This window comes from Capsella rubella, unplaced genomic scaffold, assembly GCF_000375325.1.
Source record: "Capsella rubella cultivar Monte Gargano unplaced genomic scaffold, Caprub1_0 scaffold_4, whole genome shotgun sequence".
NCBI lineage: Eukaryota > Viridiplantae > Streptophyta > Magnoliopsida > Brassicales > Brassicaceae > Capsella > Capsella rubella.
This window is the reverse complement of record NW_006238920.1, coordinates 4,289-17,800: the sequence shown is the minus strand read 5'-3', so window position 1 is coordinate 17,800 and position 13,512 is coordinate 4,289. Positions and strand designations below refer to the sequence as shown.

At 38.2% G+C, this 13,512-nt stretch overlaps 6 protein-coding genes across 6 annotated transcripts; 4 read left to right on the top strand and 2 right to left on the bottom strand.

Moving 5' to 3' along the window:
- Positions 1–223: 223 nt before the first annotated feature.
- Positions 224–2,859, top strand: LOC17888099 (protein MCM10 homolog). Its single transcript, XM_006294288.2, has 11 exons — positions 224–455; positions 704–884; positions 1,010–1,084; positions 1,167–1,404; positions 1,484–1,608; positions 1,684–1,717; positions 1,801–1,847; positions 1,937–2,074; positions 2,161–2,225; positions 2,305–2,368; positions 2,461–2,859. Exons 1-11 carry the CDS (start codon positions 365–367, stop codon positions 2,591–2,593), a joined length of 1,191 nt encoding a protein of 396 aa, XP_006294350.1. The 5' UTR covers positions 224–364; the 3' UTR covers positions 2,594–2,859.
- Positions 2,860–3,065: 206 nt separating this feature from the next.
- On the bottom strand, positions 3,066–7,713 carry LOC17890409 (the record flags this gene model as incomplete). The annotated part of the gene is given in 8 exon segments (XM_023783759.1): positions 3,066–3,076; positions 3,174–3,335; positions 3,338–3,718; positions 3,817–3,965; positions 6,666–6,764; positions 6,845–6,921; positions 6,923–7,021; positions 7,696–7,713. Coding segments are annotated over 8 exon segments (996 nt in total), but the record flags the coding sequence as incomplete, so codon positions are not given.
- A 478-nt stretch (positions 7,714–8,191) lies between these two features.
- On the top strand, positions 8,192–8,882 carry LOC17890181. Its single transcript, XM_006295171.2, has one exon. The coding sequence runs from the start codon at positions 8,253–8,255 to the stop codon at positions 8,640–8,642; it is 390 nt and encodes a 129-aa protein (XP_006295233.1). The 5' UTR covers positions 8,192–8,252; the 3' UTR covers positions 8,643–8,882.
- Positions 8,883–9,256: 374 nt separating this feature from the next.
- On the top strand, positions 9,257–10,436 carry LOC17889796 (trafficking protein particle complex subunit 2-like protein). The gene is made up of 5 exons (XM_006295140.2): positions 9,257–9,372; positions 9,454–9,550; positions 9,674–9,752; positions 9,830–9,911; positions 10,132–10,436. The coding sequence occupies exons 1-5, from the start codon at positions 9,340–9,342 to the stop codon at positions 10,261–10,263; spliced, it is 423 nt and encodes a 140-aa protein (XP_006295202.1). The 5' UTR covers positions 9,257–9,339; the 3' UTR covers positions 10,264–10,436.
- A 304-nt stretch (positions 10,437–10,740) lies between these two features.
- Positions 10,741–11,224, top strand: LOC111830922. The gene is given in 3 exon segments (XM_023783758.1): positions 10,741–10,764; positions 10,892–11,056; positions 11,059–11,224. Coding segments are annotated over 3 exon segments (240 nt in total). The 3' UTR covers positions 11,110–11,224.
- Positions 11,225–11,298: 74 nt separating this feature from the next.
- Positions 11,299–12,781, bottom strand: LOC17888989 (protein CHAPERONE-LIKE PROTEIN OF POR1, chloroplastic). Its single transcript, XM_006294673.2, has 3 exons — positions 12,278–12,781; positions 11,673–12,024; positions 11,299–11,595 (listed from the first exon to the last, which is right to left on the bottom strand). The coding sequence occupies exons 1-3, from the start codon at positions 12,611–12,613 to the stop codon at positions 11,420–11,422; spliced, it is 864 nt and encodes a 287-aa protein (XP_006294735.1). The 5' UTR covers positions 12,614–12,781; the 3' UTR covers positions 11,299–11,419.
- Positions 12,782–13,512: the final 731 nt, after the last annotated feature.

The following is a 13,512-nucleotide window of genomic DNA, read 5'->3' as shown; positions in this document are numbered from 1 at the left end:
TGAGTGTACTAAAGAATTCTTATATTGGGGGCCCATCAACATGTCTATCGTTTGGAAGAGCCCATTGATTATGACACGTGGCAAACCATTAGTGGATGTTAGTAGCAATTATAGGGCCTTGTGGGTTTGTTGATGGACCACGCTGAGTTGTATTTTATTACATACATACGAGACAAAAAAATGCCGTGCCGACACAATCGTCACGCAAAAATTGTTCGGTTTATTGTGAACCGCACAAACCGTCGGTTTAGCGTTTCGGCGGGCAACGGAATCAGTCTCCCGCTCACAAGTGAAGAGAGATGTTGAATGTTTTGTTTTGTGTGTCTTTGCTTCGCGATTGAATCGAGAAATTGAGGAAAAAAAAATGGGAAGCGACCAAGAGGATCTTGATTTGCTTCTGTCTCTTGACGAAAGAGTTCTCGAAACACCTCCAGCTTCTCCTTCTGCTACACCCGGTGAGCCCTTCTCTCCCTCTCTTCACATTTTAGGGTTTCGCTTTCGAAGATTCCGATTTGTTTTTCTGTTTCGATCAATTACTTACATGATTAGAACTAAGATTGGAAATTTTCATCTGGGTGCGTCTTGTTCTCACTCAATTCCCTCTCACATGTCTAAAGTTTGATGCTTTTTTTTTTTTTTTTTTTTTCTTTCTATTCTATTTGTTGTGTGTCCTCCTTAAAAATGCAATGGCATGTTTGTGCAGGGTACCTCACGGATGATGAATCCCCGAAACGTAGGGGTCACTCTGACTTGTCTGATTTCAAAAGTGTTGTTCAAGATTGCATTGATTACGATCCTAAACCACTCGCAAAAATTACTAAACCCAAAGGCTCTAACAACTCTAGTGCCAACGACATTGACAAATTTTCTGGCTTGCGCATTAGGTTTAAACTCAAACCTTTTTGTTTGTTTCTGACCAAATGTATATAGTCGCAGATTGTCTTGTTTCTGTTTTTTTTTTTCCATCTCAGTCCATTGTTGAATTAGCCAGTCTCATGATATTTTGTAGGAATCAACTACTTAGCCCTGCTGAGATTAGTGATCACTTTTCAGATATTCGTTTCGTTCGATTGCCAACTATAAAGTAAGTTCACTTTCTTGATTGAATGGACATTACTAAATTTTGGATAGCACAGGACTTTTAACTGAAACAAGTTTCTGTCTAGGAACTTACTAATGGGTGACAAACTCTCTGGCTGCTGGGCGACAATCGGAGTGCTAACAGAGAAAGGACAACCCAAAAAAAGCTCAATAGGTCAGCCTTATGGCATATGGAAAATCGGCAGCTTAAATGAAAGCACTGTCTCCTTGTTCTTGTTTGGTGATGCTTACAAAAAGAATGAGTCAGAAAAAGCAGGAACTGTTTTCGGCCTCTTCAATTGCTCAGTTCGCAAGGACAAAGTGGTAAGCACAACTTTGCATGTGAGTAAGTAGCCTGATGGCTTAACTACATCTCATTGATAAAAATTTGTGTTTGTGGCAGGGGAGTGAGTTTTCATTGAGTGTCAACTCAGCTAAACAAATGGTCAAATTGGGAGTTTCGGCTGATTATGGAGTCTGCACAGCGAAGCGGAAAGATGGAACAACTTGTACATCTGTTGTAAACAAGTGAGTTACTTTGCCCATGCGTCTCATGGTGTCTTGTTTCTGAATGTTGAGTTACAACTTTGAATTTGATTTCAGACGCCAAGGAGCATTCTGCAAGATTCATAAACTGGTACATGTTGGCAATACCTTGGTCTTGTTTTCTGGCGTCAATGCAATGAACCATGTTGTTAACTAATTATGAATTTTGCGCAGAATGCATCTGACAAATTTGCTACAATGAGAACTGAACTCAAAGGAGGGTATGTAAGTTCTGCCTAGTTGTGAATTCATAGATTGGTCATACCATGAGTGGGACATTTTCATATTCTTGGGAGCTTTTCTATTTCAGGAACTTGAGAACAGCTTTCAGAGATCTAAAATCGCAAGGGATTTACACAGTGGAGTCACCAGCAGAAAGAAGCGGATACAAAAAGGCCACTCACCCTGTCCGAGTACTATCAGTGGAAGGTCTCCGAAAGGCTTTAAGGTTGGAAATTCTCAACAAGTGTTTCACTTTTAACATAACGAACAGAATCCGATTTTCAGATTTTAATAATAACTTTGATCACGCAGTGGTGCTGATAAAGTGACCCCTAACGTACACTCACAAGGAATACGTTTCCTGAATGAGATGGCCAGTATGCCCCTTCCTTCTCATTTTGACACTATAAAAGATAAAGCTTATATGTTGAAATGTGACTGATCTTGGACTTACAGGACAAACAACTTCAAAGAACGTAAACAAGAAATCTGAAGCTGTGAATAAGTCTGCAGAGAAGAGGTACTACTACTATCTTCCGGAGTTATTTTTTTTTGAGTTGTGCTAATGTAAAATTGATTTACAAAGGAGATGTTCTGGATTTTTTTCTTCAGGAAAGGATCAACAAAAGAAACACAAGTAAAGAAAGAGCCGAAGAGAAAGAAAACAGAGCACAAGAGGGAAACACCCGAAATTTCTGCAGGAAAAATGATGGTCCTCGATCTCTGCAGCTCTGACGAAGAATGACTCCTCAAGAGACATACATTGTTAAACAGGTACTCAGGCCTTCAAATATGGGCGAAACCCTGCGTTATATGAAACCATAGACTTCGACCATATCCCAATTTTGTGGCTTTAGACGAATGTAAAGTGCCTCAACGTTTATTTGATGTTGAGATAGATTTTTGTGGTTCTCAAAATTAGTCTTGAAACCGGCGCAACAAGTACCAGCCATGGAAAAAAAACGTTCCATCTTAAACAAAATATATATATATTGTCACAGTTACCAAATATATGTTTATTGACAGTGTTGCTGGAACTTTGTCTAAGAAAATGGCTGGAACTGCAACGGGTTTATCTCTAATGATTTTGAATAGTAGTGTTGTAGGAACTGTATTCCTAGCTATGTCAAACTACATATGAGCATAAGTAAAATTAAAATAATTAGAGGAAAGGATAAATAGTGAACAAAACAAACAAGAAACAAAACAAGGGTTATCTAAGGAGAATCTAGTTATCAAATCAACAAAATAAAACTGCAAGAAAGGGTAGAAACAATAGAGTTTAACGAATGATATAGTAACGATTGAGATACGTGAGAGGATACCTGCCTCTACCAACCCCATTGTTACATGTGAGAGCTCTTCTGCGGCAATCTCAGCCTCCACGGCCATTCGCTGCACTTGCTCCCTCAGCTCGGCAAATCACTCAACGTCCTCTTTCTTTATCACCCGTCTGTTTGTTTGGTCTATAAGATAGGTCTCTTGGGCTTGGCTTCTTTAATGGTTTCTTGGATGGCATGGTAGGTATCACGGAGTTCGTCGGCCAAAGATTTGACATCGTTAGTTAGATCTTGTCTTGAAGCTTTAATATCCTCGTGGACTTTAGACCTCAACTCATTACGGAGCTCTTTCCATACATCGTCAACAATGAGGGGCATGTTGTCTCTCAGAGTTTCAAGTTGTGAGCAGATCATACCATTTAATTTCGTCATCACCTTCTTCTCATCTTTGCACAACTCGTCAAGAAACTCTCCCCATTCTTTTCTTTGAGTTTCAAGACCTGAGTTGATCATATTCTCCATATGTGTCATTGTCTTCTTCCCATCTTCCACTAACTCCTTCATTGTCTCCCCTTGCTTGGTCATATCACCTTCATCTCAAAGTTAACCAGAGACGGCGCCCCTTAACATAAAAGAAACATAAACACAATAGCTCTAGATCTGTATATATAGAGATATATATTACTACCAGGAGTCTCATCATTCTTAGATTGAGGTGAAGGATGTGGTGCAGTTTGATGAGATCTAAGGAGATACTCGACGATATAAATGGAGTGGATCAGGAAGGAGTGGAAAACAGTGAGACGCCAAAGGAAGAGTTGGAAGTACATTGGATTCCTGTCAAGCTAGAAATGTTAATTCACATTGCTCAAATTTCTAAGGTGCAGAATCCTTAGGCGTCTTTTCAATAATTCTGGTATGTTATTTCTTTCAATAGTTTGACTATGTCTTTGTCATCAAGCTTCACTGAATATGCTTCTACTGATTGCAACGGTTTTATCATAACACCAAGTTGCTACTTCAATCAGTTTCTGTCTTTATGCAATAGATGTCTTTCCACACAATCTCTTATAATCAATTACTTGTTATTATGGAAAGCTTTTCATTTCTAACACCGACATGTATTGATAGTTTAACAAGAAGTTTGAAACGAAATATGTAGCCTTAAAGTTTGGGAGACTACTTGTTATGCAGTGGGTTTAAGACTACTAACTCTAGTTCTGAAGAGTTCTAGATGATTGATTTCGTTTAAGCTACTTATCATAAGCTATATGTACGTTATGTTTAGCTATCGAATCACTTTGTTTTGTTTGTTTTAGATACTATGCAAGCATAGGTTTAGGGTTTCTATCCTGGGCTGAGATTCTGCATTTTCTCATTGTAGGATCATATTACTGATGATTTTGCAGATTGATAAAACTATCAGTACTTGCTCTACAAGGGAGGGAGCCCAATCCATATTTGATAAGTTTCATTATGTTTACTTAATTTAATTTCTTAATTTGGTTCATCTTTGCTTTTGGAGTAAAGTTAACATGTGTCTTAGATGGAGGATGATGAATGAACACATTTGATGAATTCTTCATGTTGCATCCATCCTCCCTTTTTTTTTTTGTATAAATTACCTTTGTTTGATCTAGAGTGGATATTGTTTCTAGGGCACTGACTCACATTGAGGGTATTAAGGAAGAAGTTGTTTTATCTCAGGCCATTGCATTACCTTTCATTGCAGCTGGGGAAGGTAATTGGAAGAATTACTGCTGAAACATGTTTTCAAATATGCATACTGGCCTCTCTTTATTACTGTTTTGATCTTAAATTGTATGCAGAACATCCTCATGTTGGTTCAAAGAAATTCAACTTGATGAGTAGTACATAACCTTGAATTTCTAATGGATACATCACAACTAAAAAATCTCAGACAATCACGAAGAAACATCAAGATTAAGATGCATTTAAGGGACAAGAGGTATGATGCAAGAGTTAATACTGGAAGAAGACTTAAATGATGATGGTAAAGGAATTATCACAGTGGCAGAGAAAATGATAAGTAAGATTAAGTTCTAGAGATTTTTTAAGTTAAGTACTCCTGAGGTTATTATCTACTTGCAGCTTCATTAGCTTAGATGTATGTCACTATAATCCTTTTTGAGGTTTTGTTTCTTCTCCTCTCTTTTGAGTTATTTAAATCTACTTTACTCAACAAATAATGTCAGACAAGTATTTCTGAACACTAATTCTCTTATTAAAAAGAATATTATTCTCGAGGTAGTGTCTTTTCTATGTTGAATTTGGGCTCTAAGTTTTACTAAGAGTACGTCTCAATATCTAAGTTCTTTGCTACAAGATGGACATATCCCACATCAACGTTTGATGAATATGTGATGGAGTGGAAGCGTCCCCAAACCAAGTCGTATGTGTCTGAGGTATGTGTATTTTTCATCACATTAGCGACATCATTGCTTCTAATTGACTTATATCGCAAACTTGACTTGTAATAACCTCTACTGTGTTTGTGCAATCAATTATGGTTGGGCATTTGCTGGTTGATTCAATGATTCCATGTCTTTGCTAGCTGCGCTAAGGTTAGTATCTATTAATGCATTTGATGTGTAGTAACAAATATATATTTAATTGCATAAACTCTTGTTATATGTACGTTTGTATATTCAGTGCAGAATTTTAAGTGCTTATTCTCATTACTATGTTTACGTGTTATGGAAAATTTTCAAAAGTAGCTTACTGATAGGGAATTTTTAAACGGATCCGTTAGTCATTCGTCTTGTAAGTTACTTGCATCTTCATGTATATATCACATATAACAGAGTATTGTGATATTTAATGCATGATACCATCATCTCTATTCCTATGTACTTATGTAGTATTGGACATACAACTATGTGCAGGGTCTCCTTTAGGTAAAATACCTAATGACAATTCACAAGCAACGGGAAGCTGTTTGGGATGGTGATGATACCTCCACCTGTATTATGCATTATCGACATAATATGGTTCAGCTTTCCTTTCCCTACTTAGTTGGATAGAAGTCAAAGAGGCTGCAGCTGCATGGGGATCCATATTAAGTCTTCTTCAGACATTAGAGATAAAGCACTTTGATTTGAAAACTGGGAGGATGGTGACATATTTCAAGGTAGTGCGGATGAATTTTCAATTATTGGTGTTGATGATGGCTTGTAAGCCTGTTTTCAGGTAACATCTTGGACTGCATATGAATTTTGTTGAGAAAGTATCATCTACACTAGCTCCATTCGCTCTTTTATTTACTTGGTCATTTGCCTTTGTGTTTTTGGGAGTTTGCATATTTTGAAACTTGCATAATATATTTTCATAGCACAGTATTCTGCTCATGTCTGTCAAAGAGATTGGAAAAACTTGTGGACATAAATTGCTAAGATTGATTAAACCATAGTTGGTTGTTTATAAAGTATTATAGCTTTCTAACTTGAATAATGTACACCGAACCTCTGTTGCAACAACAGTTGTTTAATTTGTACCTTTTGTGATATGGCAGCAAACCTCTGAGCTTTACCTTCATGAGGAGGTTTATAATAGTTTATAAAGGCTAAGTAAAATGTAAAGCGGTCCAGTATAAACAGCAAGATTCCTCCACTTCCCTTGTAAAACAGATCAACATAATGTCAAGTTAATTAGGTTCTTGTTTTTCCCCAATACAATTGAGAAGAGATATACTTAGAGATGGTCCAACTGAAGAGAGGCTAGGGAAAAATAAGAAGAAGGGTATTGCGAAAAGAGGAAGTGAGGGAGAATGATATGGATGATATATGGATAATGAAATCTAATAGGTATGTGGGGAAGATGACTAGTAGCAAGAGGAACAAACGCTCTATTTAAAACAATACATTTTTTTTAGTCTCATCTCTTTTCCTTCAACAAGATTCATCTTCATCATCTTCTAGATACTTAGTTCTTGCTACGTTTATGGGTATAAAATATATGAACAAAAGATATTCAAAATAATTGGCTGGTCATAAGATGCCTTGAAGAAGGGGTATTCCTTGAAACTTTTTGACCTTGGAGCTAAGAAATGTGAAGCTTTCGAGTCGACGAGCTCGAAACTGCTTTGATTTTCACGGACTTTAACCATCACTGCCATTCCTCCATGCCACTTTCCTTGAGATGCTTTAGGAGGGAGTTGTTTGGAGTTCAAAAACCACCAAGGCAAGCAAGTGAAGGTAGTAGGAACGTGTGGCAAGTGATTATAGTTTGGAAGCGGACGCAATGTTACTGTGCTTCTGAAGGATGAGCTGTAGAGGGGCCGCTCTGACAGCTTGTAATCTCCCACAGAAACGTAAGACTCAGACATAATGGACTGCATCTTGTCTCTTGTTTCATTCTTGGTAATTATTCCTCTCATATTAGAGATCTCTACGAGACTGAAGCTCTGTGATTCATGTGTGTTGTTGATATTCTCACCTCTGTTTCACTCTTAAGGTTTGTTCTCTCACTTTTTCTCTTGTGTTTATTTTGGTCGTTGTTATAAACACAAAGACAAATAAGAAGAGACAAATCTAACATTTATGGATACTTTTTTTTTTTTTTTTTTTTTTTCTTATTTTGTCCAAAAAAAATGGATACTTTTTCTTACTACACACTACACACATGTAGAAGTTTCTACTACTTACTACATACATTTACACCATATTTTGGTAAAGCTACCCTCCATCAAAATAGAAACCATTACAAACAATGAACGGTCAAAGCCAAAGAGACAAACAAGGTCGTTGCTACAAAAGCTAAGCGACTGACACAAAACAGTAGATAATAAGATAGATTGAGACAATAAAAACTTTCAAGCAATAGTCATTTGAACCTTGACATGACATCTCATCAATAGAGCGAAGAATTGGAATGATGTTATGGAGAACAAAGAGCGCTAAAAGTGATCTCATGTTCAAGATTATAAACCTGAACTCAGGTCAAATGAATACAAAAAATAGAAAAAAAAATTGTTTATTAAAAGGCTTTTCAAATGGGCCAGACCAAAATAGGCCCAAGATGGGTTTAAATGAAAGAGATAAACCCTAAGTTTTTTCTGGTGATCTGGTGTGCGTCGGCTTCGTTTCTGAAAAATCTCCGATTTCGATGGCGACTCGGCTCAAGGAGTTTGTGAAGAAGTACGGAAAAGTGGCGCTAGGAGTCCATTTCTCGGTCTCCGGCGTATCGATTAGTGGATTTTACATCGCGATCAAGAACAACGTCGATGTGGAATCGCTCTTGGACAAGTACCAAATCCCTTGGTTCTCCAACAAGGAAAACCCTAACCATAGCCTCGATTTGAAGCTGGAAGAGGATGGTTCGGGCACGACTGACAACAAGACGAAACAGCTTGCCAAATCTGCCGGCGGAGCCCTAGCGCTGGCCGTTTTGTGCAATAAGGCGCTGTTTCCGATCAGAGTTCCGATCACGATGGCGTTGACTCCGCCGATCGCTAGATTCTTCAGGCAGAGGAAGATCCTCAAGACCGGCCAATGACTCTCTCCCTCCCTCTCTGGATTTTCACATTTGGGGATCTGTCTATGTTTTTCTCACCATCTGTATCGGTTCCATGCGTTTTGTTTGTTTGTTTGAAAAAAATTGGAATCTAATGATATGATCCTTCTAATAGGAAGAGAATGAGAAATTTGTTGGTAGAGATATTTTTAGTGTTGATCATCTCTTGATATAAAGGTTTGAATCCATGATTGCCAATATTAAAATGGGCTATTCACATTATTAATCATCATCCTCCTCCATGATTCTTCTTCTCAACATGTCTCTGTTTTGGGATTTTGCAGATACAAACAAACATATAGAGTAGAATAATATATAGAAAGTGCTAAGATTGCCAAAGTTTTTTTACATTTCGAGGTTTTCATGAATGGAGAGAGATGAGTTTTTGACATGATGATCGTGATACCAAAATTAAAAATATAAAAAGACATTTGTCTTGCTGGGGACATCTGATAAATTGGGAGATTAGTGGATGTCTTAGAAAGAAATAAGGAATTCGGGGATCAGTTAAGAAAATATCAAAGTTAGTAGTACGTGATGACTGACTTAAAAAGCCCAATAGTTCGGATTTTAAAGCCTGGCCCATAAAAAAATTGACTCTTTCGGAATCTGAAGTGATCGTCGGAACTTTTTTGTTTTTCTCAGTTTCGAGATTCGGAGGAGATCTGCAAAGGAGAAGATGATCGTTTGCGTCGCCGTCGTCGGTCACCAGGTGACTTTTTACATTCCGATGTCTGATTTGATCTGATATTCATGTGGATCTTCTGTTTTCTGACTTGGATCCAACCAACAGAACAATCCGCTTTACATACAGAGCTTCACGGATGCTGACGATGCCCTCAAGCTCCACCACATCGTTCATTGCTCCCTCGATGTCATCGAAGAGCGAGGTCCTTTATCCAATCCAATCTCCTTTTTTTTGTTCAAATTCTGAGGTTTTCGGAGTTTTTGCTCTGATTACACAACCTGGGTATATAAAGAGTGTAATGTAGTTTTATTTGTTGTTTCTTCAGTGAACAATCCCAAAAGGTCTGGTACGACTCTGAACGAGGCTTTTCTTGGCCTGCTCTATCCTACTGTGAACTACAAAGTGTAAGCACATTCTCACTCTCTCTGATGATTTTTTCTTGTGTAGAATACTCCTTTCATGGGTTCTTCTTCTCCTGCAGCTATGGTTACTTGACTAATACCAAAGTTAAATTTATATTGGTCACTACTGATTTGGATGTTAGAGACACCGATGTGAGAAGTGTAAGTATCTCTCATCTGCTCATACCCTACTTTCTTTGGCATTAAAACAGAGGTCTTTCCATCACATTCCATGCTTGTTCTCTATCACTTACTAGTTCCAATGTTCCTTAGCAAAGCCAAAACCCTGAAAGTTACCGTTGGTTCTTCGACTTGTGTTTGTTCGTTCTTCTCAGCCCCTAGATATGAACAAGTGTTTCATTCTGTGTTTTTCTTTTCACAGTTCTTCAGGAAGTTTCATGCTGCCTACGTGGATGCAGTGTCGAACCCATTTCATGTCCCTGGCAAAAAGATAACCTCAAGAACCTTTGCACAAACTGTAAGCAACATCGTTGGATCATACGGTTTAAACTGACCCTCTTATCAGTTGCATTTTGTACCTCAAACTTGTGTTTTACGGAGCATTGAGGAAGTCTCATTTCTTTATCATCATAAGTTGTTAATATCCACACTGAGATTGCTGTAAGATGACTTGTTGGCTCACATGTTACCTTGTTACTCGACGAGTTCCTCTCAACTTGTTTCGAATTTCGTTCTTGGAGTGGTAGACAGGACGCTTTCCCATCGCCTGAGCGGATGCACTAACAGAATAATTAGTTAGTTTCCAACGGCAATCGAATCACCACGTTTTCTTATCATAAACTAATGATACCATATATGGTGCGAAAATGCAACAACTTGATGATGATGCTCAGTGTCCGGATACAATATGCAGCGAAGTGCTGCTGTTAATTTCTTAATTTGTTGGAAATTAACCTTAAGTTTCTCATATCTCTATTTAAAACGCACAAGGCAGATTATAATTGCTTTACTGGGTTTGACTTCTCCATAGATGGTTTTTTGCGGGTCTGGTCTGGTATGAATGTCTTGGGAGAGAGAAGACGGAAGGAAAAAATCACTTTGTTACCATTTCTAGAGTGAGAGAGCGAGAGGACACAAGAAGAGAATGCGTATACACAACCTGGGTATTGAATGGAATTCAGGGAATCGTAAAGCTGCTGGTGAAAACTGTGATACAAGAAGCAGCAAAGAAGGGAAAGATGAGATGCTCTGATCTTAAGTAGATTGGCCAAGGGGTCTGCCACCATTCCCAAGAGCTGAGTCAGAGGGCCTTTTGGTCTTGCACTATGCCAACAGAAACTACCCTTGGCTCCAGATTCAATATTCCCAAGTCCATATTCATTCCAAATTCCGTAACTAGTCTATAGACATAGCTGTATTGATTAACTGTGTGAGCTGCAAATGCTAGTTTCGTTTGCTAAGTGTGTTAGTAGGCGTCAACTGGAAAAAGAATGATGAAGATTAATTATTGTTAATCTGTCGCTGAAACTCTTTGGTTTGGTTTACGCAACAGAAACTTAAAAGTCCAAACGATGTGAATATGAGCATGAAGAGTGATGTCTAGGATTTGTTTACTTGGAGTGTTCTGTACAAAATGCATATAAACGGAGTACATACACAAAGCGTGACAGGTTGAGCCAATTTTGTAGAAGAAGCCAATATACAAAGTTCTACCTTAAACATAGAGAAACCAAGAACTGAGAGAAGACTATGAATTCACTCACGACTGCAGCTGGGGAATGGAGACCAAGAAACGGGACCACATCAACGTGCAGCCAGGTCTCTACGGCTGATCCCACCACTGCACCTGCCACTAATCCTCCCGCTGTTAACGCAGCTGCTTTCCCTGCACCAAGACAGATAACAACATCAGAGGTGCTCTTGCTTGTGGTGAGCACAGAAGAAGATGGAAGTTATCATTACCTAGCTTGACGTTTTTTTTAGTCATGAAGTATAGAGAGGCTCCAAAGCTACTGGCCAGTATCAGTCCGGGAACATCAGCACCGGCATAAGGCATCCCAGAAGACTCTAAGGAACTCCCATTAACGTAAGTCAAAACCATCATAGCTCCATAGACACCAGCTTGTATACCGAGATCGCTAGTGGATGGCATATCAACAGAGACAGGTGGATTCTTCATCCACTGAGAAACGGAACCTGTTCCCAGAGGGTTACTGGATTTAACATCAGCGTAGCGTATGTTGTTGCTCACAACTTTTCCTGCTCGGCGTTGGTTGAGGCTCTGCATCAGCAGCATATCATATGCAGCCTCAGCCTGAGAAAAAAGAGAGGCAAGATTACAGTGAGGCACAAGAACAAGAAAGTAAATATTTCCATGACTGATGGAGTTTATTCAAGTGATGGTTCCCCCGCAAAGCTAGAATTTAGAGAGAGAGAGATTCATTTTGATTTGGAAGCTAAAACTCCCCATTATAGTAATGGAGAAACCTAACCAAATTAGCGAATTGGTTGACACTAAAAGCTGAAATTGAGAAATCCATTAGAGGATGAAACCTAGAAAACAGCACCTGAGAGATGGCGTTGGGGTCGTCCTTACGGGAAGCAAGGATCGATTTCTTGGCGCGAAGTATTTCGTCGAAGGAAGCTCCTTCAGAGACACCGAGAACCTTAAGCGCCGTCTCTAGAGACATATCGAACGGCGGAGAATCGTCGGCGCGAGAACTAGCTCTAGGCGCAGCGCATCGTCGCCGTGTAGGTAGGAGAATCGCAGTGGAGCGCCACAGCTGAGTCTTACCGGAAGGAAATTGGAGCTTTGTAGGGAGATACAGCGGATGTAGAGGAACATCGGAGGAGGCTGAGTTAAGGCGGTTGGGTCGGGCGGCGGAGAGAGCTGCGGTTGCCATTTCTTTCTTCTTCTTCTTCTTCTTCTCCACCAATTATTAGAAAAAAAAAAAAAAAAAAAAAACTTGAGGTAATAAACTGTTAGATTCGAGGGATTTATGATCTTTCGAGTCTAAGTTGTACGGCTTGTACCATAGCCGTCAGATTGGAACGGCGGACGGTAGATAGACCTATACTAACGATTATTTTTGTGTCAAACACATAAATTTGGCTCCTTTACACAATTAGAAGCGTGGAAGCAAAAGAAATCATCATTTTTTTCCTTTTCCCCTTTTTGCACTTACCTATATTATTTCATTATTGGATAATTGATAACTACGTCGAATGGATAATAATATGAAAATAAAATCGTCTAACGCCAAAAGTATAATATAATCATAATACATATACATAGAAATATATAGCTACTAACTACACAAAATATATATATTGCATGTCCACATATTATAAATTATATATCGACATCTGGTTAACGTCACATTCATTTAGTTCTGATACATCGTTTTTCGGATCCGACTTTGACCACCGTTGTTCGATACTAACTGGTGTTGAGCAAAAAATATTCAAAAAACTATTTTTGTTTAACTATTTTTATAATAAAAATATTTTATATAAGAAAAATTTTCAAAAATACCTTTTTTCAAATACTATTTTCAAAAATACCACTTTTCAAAGTTTATAAAAAGGCCACTAAAAATGTTTAAATTTATCAGAACATGTGTGTAACAAATTACTTTTATATGTGTGTAGAATTGTATATATATTTCACAAATACCGTATAAATTCCTTATAAAAACCTTTTAAACCCTTTTAAACTTCGTAAAACCTTATAAATTATTTGGATCGAATCTTCCATTAATAGTTATTATCTAGAATTATACACTTTTAAAAATCATTTTTT